The sequence below is a fragment of the Homalodisca vitripennis genome, chromosome 2 (assembly GCF_021130785.1).
Source record: "Homalodisca vitripennis isolate AUS2020 chromosome 2, UT_GWSS_2.1, whole genome shotgun sequence".
Lineage (NCBI taxonomy): Eukaryota > Metazoa > Arthropoda > Insecta > Hemiptera > Cicadellidae > Homalodisca > Homalodisca vitripennis.
The window spans coordinates 100886829-100900302 of NC_060208.1; the positions used below are offsets into that span (position 1 = coordinate 100886829).

Sequence of the window (13474 nt, forward strand, 5' to 3'; positions counted from 1 at the left end):
ACGATATATATCTTTCAGTGGCCTTTTTCAACAGAACGTAGTAGGACGATATGTTGTCCACTTGTCCTCAAAGAGTAATGGTGTGTTTAAGAATATTTCAGTAATTTTATTTAAAACAAAATTGTTCAAATAAGTATCCTAAGAAAATATATTTCAGTGTTTTGAACAATCGTGATCTTCTAAGACATTTGAAGTAAGTGTGATTGTATTGTAATGTAGTTGTATTTTCTACGGTTGGCAACACTGACCATAGCCATGGGGCAGGTCTGGTGGCTGTGTCAGCTGGTGGGTACCCTGAGATGTTCTAGCTTGTTGTCGCCGGTTGCTTCGTCTCTGTCCGGGGATATGTCTGATACAGGGAGCCTCCTCACGGTTGTGCCTAAACATTCCATGTATCAGTCAGTGACATTCCCATTGTAATGAACAGATAAACAGCAATCTGTCAGAACATTTTAACTTGTAACAAAAGGAAATTTAAAATGCCGGAGTTTGACGTTTCTGACACCTTTACATGTACAAGATATATTTTCTTGGTCAGGGCAGTCAGAAATGTAATTGTTTCGAACCAAAAATGCATGCTCATACACACGCAAAACCTGAAATAAAAACCAGTCAAAATTGTATTTATATTTTGAGTCTCTAACCATGGACATTGAAATATCATAGGGTTCCATTATACTGCATGATAAATGCTTTCACTAAGAAGTTACACCCTTCGATTTTGAAAATTGCACATGAAGCTGTGAGTAAATGCTAGTACGAAATATATTTAAAATTATTGTCAAACTATTTTATTTACTCTATTAACTTATTTTATCTATTGATTTGTAATACCAAATTATTAATATCTGATAAAGTGTACTACTACTACCCTTAAGGATACACAATTTATAATGTAAATGTACTCATTTCATAATTATTTGTATCATCTACTTAACCATGTAATCTCAGAATCAAACAATTTAACTTATAATTACTTTAATTGACTGATTTACAATGACCCACCTGACAAAAATTACCCTTAGTATAGAGTATATTGGAAGAACATCTCAAATAATTTGGATCCCAATCTATTAAGTGTAATCTCAAGAACTTATTGTACGCAATAACAACCAGAGACCCTTTTTATAGTGTGATTTTTTTATAACATTTTAATTTCATTTCACATCCTATTTTATCCCTTTTATTTGAAACTGATACTACATGAATTGTAATGTTACTTTGAGTTGAATACACATTTTATGGGAACATCCACAAAACCTCACAATTTACTACAAGTCAGGATAGTATTTGGAATCCGATCTAATCTCCACTACATTATTCACTTGGATAATTCAAATCATCCTACTGCTGTCCAGTTGAGAGAAAATGTTGGCAGTGTATTCTTAATATTGTAATACTCTTAATGTATTGTTTTTCAAAATTTACCAATTTTTTACTTATTCCAACCAATAAATTAAATAAAGGTTCTTCTGACCAAGTGCGTGAGACCCATGATTAAGTGATTAAACCATAAATAATTCCTATATTTACTGCTGTTATTCTATAATAATTTATGTATAACTTTGATTGAATTCACTCCTTTCAATTACTTTATAAAATTTACAGATTTGATCAAATTTGGATTAAATTGTTAGTACATTTCAAATATTTGTTCAAAGAAGTTTAAATTTATTTCCTACTTACTCGATAAAAGGTGGTTATAAATTGTAACAAAACTAATTATATATCATTGTTTCTGAAATGTTACACTTCATATGACATATTAGAAGATTAATTTGTAGATTTCTTGAACAAAACTCTTGATTCAGAAGTCACAACTCCACATAAGATTTCACTATATTCAGAGGAACAATTTTATCCACTAGACTATGATCGCCAAAACTATGTTGAATACCTGTTAAATTGGTTTAAATCAATAAGATGGTTAAATAAAATATAATTCACCTCCAATCCCTACATTATGTTTCATTTTAATTTTTAAATTCATAAAACTTAACTTTACCTAGTAATATAATATAAAACAATGTTTTTTACATAAATAAAATTTTTATGCATATATCTCAAATAATAAGCTTAAAAATAAAATAAAGGAAAATTTACAAGTAATGTTTTTATATAATTTTGCTAGACATTTACTAAACTTCTAGTTTTCTAGGAAATTCAGATTTTTTAAAATTCACTGTACAAAAAATTACTTAACAATTATTTAAACATAGCGTATAATCGGAAAATAATCCAAATAACCTTTGCCTTGATGTTCAAGTTCTTTATTCACAAATTCTTCTCACACAAATTGATAATCAGAAAACTCTTTTGAACAAAGGAAATAATTATATCTTCCACACATCCAGCACTATAATTGCATTAGATTGCTCTCGTAATCACTGACTAATAACAAAGCAACAACAGAATCCCACAGCTTTTTTACACCAATTACAATTAATTTCACAACTAAACAAAAACAAAGACACACATAACCTCGCATAGGAGTCTAGGGGATGGGCTGAGTTTAGTTCAGGTGATCCCCAATGAACTGGGAAAGGATCCCCAGGGGGTGACATTCAGTTGCCACATAAGACCAATGGGGATCCGAATCCAACCAATGACTGGGCTCAGATAAATGCTAGTTAAGGGTATGGCAAGAGGTGGCCCTGGTTTTGACGGAACTCTAGAATCTAGGCTAGTGTCCAGATTGTGCACTCTATGCAGCGGTTGCCCTCGGCACCGCAAAGTAGTGGTGCCAGGTTGGCCATGACTAGTCTCGACTGGTTTGTCTGGAATCGTACCACACACTTCTTTTGCATGACTGAGGGCCCCCCAATCCCATTGTCTAAGGCGACCCGTGCCTAAGGGATGCATGGCGCAGGGGCAGTGCTTCACAAACTAAGGGTTGGGCACCCTCCCAAGTGTAAATAGTCTTACCTGGTCACACAGCACTCTGACTGGGCAGATCTTTCATTTCCACGGTACTTGTGGGACCTTTTATAAATCTTGAAATCAAGAACCCAACAGATCTTGATCTGGAAAGGTTACAGCAGGCAGTTGCATCTAGCAGTTTTGGTTTGGGTGTCTCTGTCTGTTCATCATGGTCAACTACTATCGAAGAAAATTCAGCAGTTAGTGGTGTTGATGTAGAGGACAAGCAGACCAGACATGAGATGTTGTAACTGATAATGGGAACAAGGTCCTTCAGGTCAATCTGCAGCACAGTAAAACTGCTTCAGCTGTGTTCTGCAGACCCTTGTTGGCAAAAGAATTTTATGTGGCTTTGATACAGGAATCCTGGATATGCAAGGGTAAAATATCAGTACTCCATTGCAGGGGTCAAAACTGTTAGTGCCCATGTTAATAATGCCAGAGCTTGTATTGTTGTGAGCAACATGATGAAGTGCATTCCTCTTCTGGAATTTTGTTGCAAGGATCTCTCCACAGTCAGGCTGATTGGGGCTGGTGCTGGACGAACCCTGTTGATTACATCATCATTCTCCCTTATGATGATGTGGATTCCACAACCACCAGAGAGATGGCTTACCTTGGAAGATCATGTTGGGAGTTGATGATTGGCTATGACGCTAATTCATACAATGAGGCGTGGAGCAGCACCAACACAAACAGCAGAGGCAAGTCGCTTCTGAAGTATATAATGTCCTGCAGTCTGGTGATTGCAATTGAGGGTAATGGTTCTTACGTTTCGTACGCAGACATGTAGGGAGGTGATATATTTGACCATGATGACGGGGATATGGTTAATCGGACACACGGATGGCATGTGCCTGACGAGCCCTCCTCTCTGATTATGCTCACATCTGCTTTAAAATCGGAGACCTGGAACTTGTAAATGTTCAGTATAGGAATCTGAGAAACACAGACTGAGTTTCATACAAGAAGTACCTAAGGGTAAAACTAGAATCTGACGGTAGTAACCGGAAACGGATTCACAATACAGTGCAGCTGGACAAATCTGCCAACAATCTGACATCTGCAATTGTGGATTCATTTGATCTCAGCTGTCCTATTATTAACAGGAGACGATCCAAAGTAGTCAAGTGGAGCTCTGAACTGGACTCTTTGAGGAAAAGTCAGGGGTCTATACATGAGAGCAAAAACTTGGAATATTTGGGAGACCTACCACGAGCCTCTTGCACTACAACAGCAAGATCCTTACGACTAAGAGATTAGCTAGGAAGAAACTCTGCACTGACATTGACAGTGTGCAGGGTGGTACAAGGCTTCAGAAGCTATTAGCAAAAAATCACATCTTGCCGCTTGGTGGTCTCAGAGACAATCAACGTATACATATTACTAAACTGGAGGGAGTTATAAAAGTCATGACGGGAACACACTTTCTGAATTGTATCATTAATGACACTCCACTGTGGAGGACACCTGCAGTGCGTGCCGCTCACTCACAATGTAGTTTGGTGTGTTGTGTAGTAACCTTCAGAAGGATTGAGTAGGTGATTGAAAGCTAAGGTCAGTACAGATAAGAACAGCAGAGATGAACAGCCCAGAGGAATCAAACTGCAACCACAGTCCAGCACTAATTGTCTGATCAAGTCATCTACACATGTGATAACAACAGATAACTCACTCAAGTCCATGCATAGATGAAAAATAGAACAATTACACTTTTTTTCTTTCAATTTTATAAATGTTATAAATTGTTTACCCGGTTACTGAAGAAAAAATCTTACTTGACACTTGGGTGTATATTTTAGCACTATAAGAAACAGAGAAACCACAGCATTTTAGCCAGAAAGCAGATTTGATTTGAATTTGATTATTAGAAATGTATATCTTCTTAGTAAAAGAACCAGAAAAGACCATAGCAACAATATCTATTGGATGTTTCAGAACTAGAATGGCTTATAACAATAAAGAGTGACTAAACATAGACCATGTAACATACGCCTGCTCCAGCATTAAGTCCGGGACTGTTCGGTACAACCAGCACAAATATATTCCCAACAGCTTGATTGTACCCTTACTTACTTACCCATTTAATCTCAGAATTATACATCTTTCAATATATTTATAATTAATTTAATTGACTGATTAAGAATTACCCATCTGGCAAAAACCATTGTTAAGTATTGATCAGATGATTCACCATCTGAGGGACCAAATCGTCATACTACGAGCATCTCTACCACATCATCAATATCTGAAAGCTCGTTCCTTTACTAATATTAATATTTAGTGATTTCTAAGAATTTATATAACCTTTTTAAATTGTTATAAACAAATATTTATCAATTTGAATTGAATTGAATATTCATCTCACCTTTTGTTATATTAATTTCCACTATTTACTAATACATTTCTACAGTTTATTCAAAAAATGTTAATTTTTCTCTTTTTATAATAAAATAATATAGAAGGTTACGAAGTTTACTAATGACCCACTCAGCTATGATGCTACTGGATTGACCATTTTTTAGATAAATGATCTTATTACCATTAAACAAAAGTTAGCTGTTATTAATGAGTGTCTTTAACCATCTTTGGTATGTGTTAGTCCTATTTTTTTATGTCATTATCACAGATTAACTGTTTTACTTTTTTGTTCTAATCTGCTTTATACAAAAACAGTGGTTTACCGTAACTAAAGTTTTCAAGTTTCTCTTTGTACTATTTAAAACTGATTGGATTTTGAGCAGTTGAAAAATTGTCTCGTAATTTTATCAGACAATTTGGTATTTAGGTACTTACGAGGGTCATTCGGAAAGTAAATCACTGAGGCACGAAATAGCCAAATAGTTGATATTAGTGGCATGATCTGAGTGGCGATGTGTAGCTACTTTCAGGGTGCATCTAGCAGTGTCATAGTGACGATAATGCTATTATAAATGTTCTAAACTAGTGTTCAAAGTGGCCGCCACAATCAGCTCTCCTGACGGCTGTGAAGTACATAACATTATTAGATTTCTTTTGATAAAGAAAATGCAACCAGTGGAAATGTGTTCTGTTTATAGGGAAGACATTATGAGCTATACTGCAACTAAGAGATTGTTTTGTAAAGAATGAAATAAGGTTCATGATGCAAAGTGAAGTAGCCGTATCACCTGTGGTTACCGATTACCTTGTCAAACAAATCTATCGTAAGGCTAGGGATAATCCAAGGTTTACAATCATTCAAGGCATTTTCAGCATGGTTACCTATACAGGGGCCAAAATTTTATTCAATAGGTATTGAAAATACTGTACCTAGATACAATAAGTGCTAAAATATTCAAAGGGTTATTATTTCAAATGTCTATAATAAAACATCTGTAAGAGTTCATTATTATTTATTAAAGCAACTTTCTTTCTGAACAACCCTCGTAGTTACTAGACTACAGCCTAGTAAGATTCCTATTCTATGGCTTTTGATAGCACATTCCAAATTTATAAAGGCCCTTCTACACACTCTAGTATATTGTAGAAATTTCTTTGTAAAATGTGTTGTTAAGTACGATTAGAACACAATATAATCAAGCCAAAACACTCAATAAGTACTGTGCAATATGAGGGCTTCTGGATGTTGAGCAATCTTGTCTTTGAGGTAGATTGCTAAAACAACCGTTGTTGAGATGTATTATCTGTCCACTACATTTATGTAGAAAAATGAATGTTGACAATAAGTTGCTAAGACTGGTACAACAGAAATTTCTTTACGATAATAGATCTAAGAATGAATTCTAAGGATGATTTTTACAATCATTTTCACATGGTTAATGATTTGGTTTGAAGAGTTACTGAATTTGTTTATACATTACTGGTTGGGCTCATTAATACAGATCCTAGGCTCATGACCAGGTAGCTTGCTGCCCAGACTTGCATAAAATGGTATATTGACAATACAGTGGTCTCTATAATCCGGTAATCTATAATCTATAATCCGGCTCTCTAATACAGCACGTCCAGTGATCCGGTACTGTGCGAACGATGACGGGTCGGGTCAATGCCCTTCGGTTCAAGCATGGATGACTCACCGGCCCGCCGCGCCGCCACTAGGCACTCGTCAGTTGCTTGCCTATTTGCGCTCTGGCTACAGTACTACTGTATACAGCTTCGTTCCGTTGATGTGTTTGCTTGTGTTTGTGTTTCGTTGACGTGTGTGCTCGTGTGTGTTATTACAATATTTTATAATAGTTGAGTGCGATGTTGGAAAAATGTAAACATGTGACATTAACAATTGTACCTTTGCGTTCTACTTGTTAAACTATACTTTAACTGGTTTCTAATAAATTTCAATGTAAATTTGTATGTTTTTCGTAAGTTTTTACCCATACATCCATTAATCCGGCAATTTCGGTAATCCGACACTACCAATCCCGATATACTACAGAATTAGCGAGATTGCACTGTAATTTGTTTTGTTGGAGTAGATTGAATTTTTATCTCTATTTGGACATAATTAGGCTATACATTATACTTTAGGTAATCATTATTAAATTTGATATATTGTATTGTGTTACTCAACTTCAAATCATATTTTTGTACTGTAAAGCAAACTGTGCCATACTGGCTGTTGGCTATTTACACTATTTTATAATTCATCATAGATTAGAAATAAGAAAAGTATACTTACAAAACATAGCTCTAACAAATTATATTTTACAATGCATCTGAGCAATTTCTATCAGTATCTTGTAAAGGATGAAAATAATCACACTTTCAGCCATTAAGCCCACCAACCAAAGCCCTAATACAATAGGAAGTCTGTCAGCCTGGAATGTGTATTAGTAAGAAAAACAAGAAAGAAACAACAGTCTTGAAATGCATTTGGTTTTAAATAAGGATTATAAATTATTATTTATACAAGAAAGATACTTTAAAAATGATTGAAATTAAGTTAAAAAATAATGTACTTGTAATAAGTTTGATCGGTGGTGTTCCTATGGATTAGTCTCTGGATAATGGTTGATAAAGACACAACTTGTAAAGGTTTTAGATTTGTAAATTTACAAATCTTTATACAACATGAAATATATTCAGATCTGAATAAATAATTTTTATTATATATTTAGAATAAATTAAATTTATTAAATTGTTTGCATAAAATGTCACATACAAATATTGTGATTTTGTTGAGTTTCAGGAAATAAATTTTATAAGTCATCGTCCTAGAACAGTAGGTAGTTAGTTATGTTTCTTACATAAATTTGAAGATGAGAAATATACCTATCTCCATAAACATTGGATGAATAGCTAAATAAATATGCATTTTTAAATTACTGATTGAAAAAGTGGTATCTCTTATAAAAAAACAAACACTTTTTTAGTACAGAAAATACGTTTTAATTATTGTATAATTTTTTTATTACGAAACCTTGGTTACATTTGAGAATATTTTTGAGTAAATATTTTAGGCATAGATTTAGCATTAAGATACAGACCTGGTTTCCTAACAACAAATTTAACCATGAGATCCATGTAAAAATAAGGAATAAAAATATCAATGATGAAAAATATATAACAAAATTTCTTGCTCCTATACTATGGGATAACCATAATAACAGTATATGGTAAATGTCATCAGATCAACAACTGCTATCTACTTAGTACGATTGCCATTTTGAAACAAACTTAACAAAGACATTAACATAAATATTATTATAAAGTTATTAATCCCCACATTAATATTATATTAATAATTTAAGTTGAGCTTCAGCTGAGCATTTTTTTTATTTTTCACTTTAGAATTTTTGAAACCACTCTCTTTTGTATATTTTTACAACTCCTCTCTGTCTTGCACAGTTTAACCAGAAACTAGGTTTTGACATTCACAGAATAGAAAAGAAAATGATAAAATCAAAATGAACTAAACATTTTTTTAACTTACCATAATACCCTAGGTTTGTTCTTTAAGTCCCTTATAAAATACAGTCAGTACCTTAATGTATAGCCAATGGGAGCTTTGGATCTGCTGTTTTATTATTTTTTTTATAAAATCCTGCACAAAAAATAAATGTTTGCATTCCAGTAGGATAGTCTGTTGGTGAAACTTCTCACCTCTGATTGGGATTGGCCAGGTGACTATTGTTGTTCTGTGGGATATTCTCCACATCCGGGGCAACAGTGCCAGGGCTCTCTGGAGTTGGTGTCAACAGGATCTGGGGCCTACAACATGTAATACGTGACACCTTGAGCAACATATGATTGTGAAATAAGCATTGTCAAAAAGTTTCCTAACGACTGGTTAAAACAGTTAAAACTTTTGATTATTACAATTCAAATCGCCATATCATATGTTGCAGTTGTAATGCAAGCAGAACATCTGTTTTCAGTGGATGCCCCGGCCGTTAGCCACTAGGGAGCTCACCCCTAGCCGTCAGGTGGCAACAATCTCAATTCAGAAGTATGTTTTACTACTTTTTTGTATTTGGTTAAAACACAGATTCATCACCATAACCATAATTTGATATAATCAACCATTATACAAATGCCCCCATAAATAAAACTTAACAATTTTAAATCACAATCCGAATGAAAATTCCAACCCACCAATAGAAACTATGAAGCAAGTGATTTTACTGATAAATAAAATATGATATCAAATTTCATTCATATCCAGTGATGAATAATTCTATCAAAAAAGGTTTAGCTATGGATTTTCCACTAACAGGATTATTTTCCAAAGTTTACATTAATATGTTTACTGCGGAAAAATGGGCCAATGATGTACTCAATATGCAGCAAAATTCCTACTTATATTCAATTAGTGCTATTTTGGTTTCATTAGGCTGTGAAAATCCTCCCTCCCCAAACCCAGGCATGGGAGGATCTATAAAACAGGCTTGGAGTAATTCCTGCTTGTTGTAAGAAGCAACTAAGGGGATGAAAGTGCGTGGGACTCTTAGTGCAGGCCTGAAACCAAAAATAAGTTGTTTGGTAGGGTCTATTATCATAATCATATTTCTTTATTAACATATTCTTCAAGAACAGTAAAAGTGTCACAATGTTAACAAATTACAGAGTAATGTCAGTAATAAATAAGAGATGTCAGGAGTCATGTCAGAGCTTCCAATCTTCCTTATTTATTTCTGTGAATTCTTCGATGGTATATATTGGGTGGTCTACCAGGAAGTTGTGAAGGCATCACTTCATGTTCATGTATTATCCGACAACAGCTGGTAAGTCACAAGGTACTTACTTAGGTGGGCGCTACCACAAACAACGAGGTTTATTGGTTTTTTTCACATAAAACCAGAAATGGAGCAGGATATAACAAAAAAAAATCAAACCCAGGAGGGTACCTACCAGTTCGAACAATCCCTCCCTGGAACTAGTTTTTTTTGTTATATCCTGCTCCTGCTGGTTTCAGGCCACCCCATGGATTCTGAGGCAGGGAGAAGAAACTTGTGAAAAGGATGTGGTATGCAACCAAGCCACTCTTTCCAGCAAGATAATAAAGGATAATATTGATGAGGATATAGAAGAAAACCCGTTCAAACTCTCCAAGAAGACACCTAGGTAAGAGGGTCTCTATCAAGACTGAATGCACCGAAGGATCCAACCATCCCAACAATGAAAGGGAATCATGTTAGTCTTGAGGAATCACCTCCAGAAGAAATAATGACTATTAAGAACTTTACAGATCATAAGTTAAAAAATTAACGTTATTCATATATATATATATATATATATATATATATATATATATATATATATATATATATATACATGTTTGAGTATATTATAAATTTTTGTTACTGCTTGTCTAATGTTTTGACTCTACACGTACCTCTGAGGCCTAACCCACTGTGTGGTCTTGGTGTGATGGTTGACATAGAACAATCTGCCGGCTGAGGTTCGTCGCTCTTCCCAACCTTCAGGCAAGTCAGCAGGGCAGCTCAGTCCGCCGTGGGGGTCTACCACTGCGTTAAGTCCTGCCGCTCCACCTCCACCATCCCGAGACAGTAGTGACACCACAATCTGTCCCCGCACCACCTCTTGATCCTCGGCACTAGCTTTACACAGGTCTAGCCTTTGATCTGAAATTTAGACATTTATTAGATATATTGTTGTAATAAAATATTTAAACCACACATTGGTGAATGACTGCACACCGTTCAATTTCATTCTTGGTATTTATTTTTCATCTATGTTCTTGAATGACAGTTCCTTACCTCATCCCCTTATATCAACTTATGTTAGAATTGTGAACACGATCATTGTTTCTTCATTGACATTGAATTCTTTGCATAACTAACTTGATGTTGTCCTCTCTAGACAGGTTGTTATGAAAATGTAATTCTTGTAGCCAACATCTATTGGCTCACCAGAGCCAGATTGCCTCTGTCAATGTAGTCTTATTCATCCATCATCAATAACAAACTTAAAGTAGATTTGCCTTAGAGTTAAAAAATTTTCATCTCAGCAATTGATAGCTATAAAATTTAACAATTAATTATAATAGTACAGTATTATTATCTATTAACAAAAGTTTATTACTTTTTAACCATATACTACTTTACCCTTACTTAGCCCCACAGTAAAAGTAACATGCGTATCCAATGGCCCTAACAGACGTCTGTCAACTTTTAGTTATGAGTGTTATTATTAACCAAAATGCCATTAAACTCAAAGCTAACTAAGTTCATCAATCATGAAAAATACTGACGTTTTGTAGCTTGAGAAATTTTAAATCTCTATGTAATTGCAAATTAGCTAATAACATAACTGCTATTGTGACACAAAAATGGTCCACTGCTATTTAAGGCTGCGTTGCCATATCACTGCTAACCTTTTGCTGTTCCTGCTCTGATGTATCTGTAGCAACATACTGTATGCATTAATTTGTCTGAAAAAAAATCAATCAGATTGTCTAATATATGTTTATAGTAACAGCTGATGATGTTTGTTCATCGCAACTAGATGTTGAGACAGACGGTTTTTAATAGACATAAAACTGGCAATCGTGTTGGGAGTGGGGCGTTGAGGGTGATTCAGACGCACTATTGTTGGAACTATTTTTGTGTGAGCTACTCTAATAACCTACAAATACTATAGTTTTCATATACTCTATCATAACATCACTTTTATAAAAGGTAGGGTTTATGACGATGTGTGTAAAATAGCTATAATGCACCACTTAATATTTTTTTATAATACATCAAACTTAAAATATATAAATAATTTTTTATACACAGTAGTTTATTTTTTAATAATTTTAAAGCATTAACAGGGGAAAATATTTATTTACTACAAAAGCCTACTTTGTAATGAAGGTGTAGATAAGTACATCATTTCTGATTAAAAAAAATAAAACATATCAGAGTGGCCACTTAAAACCTCTTTCCAAGTTCCCCGTTTTTTCCCGGTTTTCTCAATCGAAAATTTCCGATTATCTAGTCTATTTTCAAACCAAATAGACAACTGTAGTGCTGTATTTAACGCTTACGGCAAGTGCAACGATGACGTTTTATCGTCACTAGCAGAATATTTGCACTAGAACTATTTGTAAGAAATGTCACAAAGCTGCGGTGCTCTAGCATTTCGTCGCTAGCGATATGCGAGAAATTTAGTGACGTCTTATCACTATGACTGTTTTAAGCTCCTTAGTTTTTATCTCTGTGTCGACATAACATTGTTTGTACCTAATAACTTTCCTTTCTGTGATGTTTAGAAAATACATATGTCCAATTCGTAAATACAAAGATAACAAATAAATACTAACACAGCCCTACCATGAGGCAGACTGCAGCCCAATATTGCGGATCAGGGGTCTAGCGGTGGACGAGATTTCGGTACGAGACAATGATTTCGCCGGTACACAAGGTCGGTTCAGTACTGCAAACTCAGTTAGTTAATTACAGCCAAGAAATATGAAACAACAAGACATAAAGATCCTCATGCATGTTAGACTATTTGGTTTGAACAGTTCGAATCGCCTGAACGATCGTCACATGTGCGTCAAGATCGTCGTATCGTTCTGGTAAATAGTTGACCGGAGAAATGACGGGATTTCCAGTCATCGTCCAACCAATGCCGATCTGACAGTGAAAACTGATGAGCGTGGCTGATTCGATCGGCTGGCCGTTTGCCGTTTGTAGAATGGCAACATTTCTTTTTACACTGGCAAGTAAAGTTGCAAGAGAATTTGCACAACAACTGTGGTATAATGTGAACAATATAAGCAATTTTACTCACGAGAACTCACAAGTACTTGCTACAGTTGTATCGCTGGTTGTTCCGGGAGTCAAGACGAAGTCTGTTCACACACAAGAGTGATGTCTCAGCAATGTTTATAATTGAAATTTTAACAGCCGACACTGTTCTTGTAAACAACTGTCCTGCACTGGTTGCGGTAGCGCTCGCGAGAGCTCTTGCACCCGTTTAGACTAGTGATGTTTAGTTGGACACAGAACTCTGCAATTACAATTTTTTGCCGGTGTAAACGCAGTTCAGTCGAGATTTGGATGTGACCGTGATATCAAAACATAACATCACTCCCTTTGTTTAAACCTATGTAATTTGATGACAA

At 35.0% G+C, this 13474-nt stretch overlaps 1 protein-coding gene across 2 annotated transcripts in view; it reads right to left on the reverse strand.

Moving 5' to 3' along the window:
• The window catches only part of LOC124354451 (E3 ubiquitin-protein ligase SMURF2), a 106125-nt gene that overhangs the window by 25278 nt on the left and 67373 nt on the right, over nt 1-13474 (reverse strand). For both annotated transcript variants that reach the window (XM_046804906.1, XM_046804905.1), the window contains exons 5-7: nt 10733-10982; nt 9001-9108; nt 249-379 (exon numbers count right to left, since the gene is read on the reverse strand). In XM_046804906.1, coding sequence (XP_046660862.1) covers nt 249-379; nt 9001-9108; nt 10733-10982 — 489 coding nt within the window. The remainder of the gene's footprint in view (nt 1-248; nt 380-9000; nt 9109-10732; nt 10983-13474) is intronic.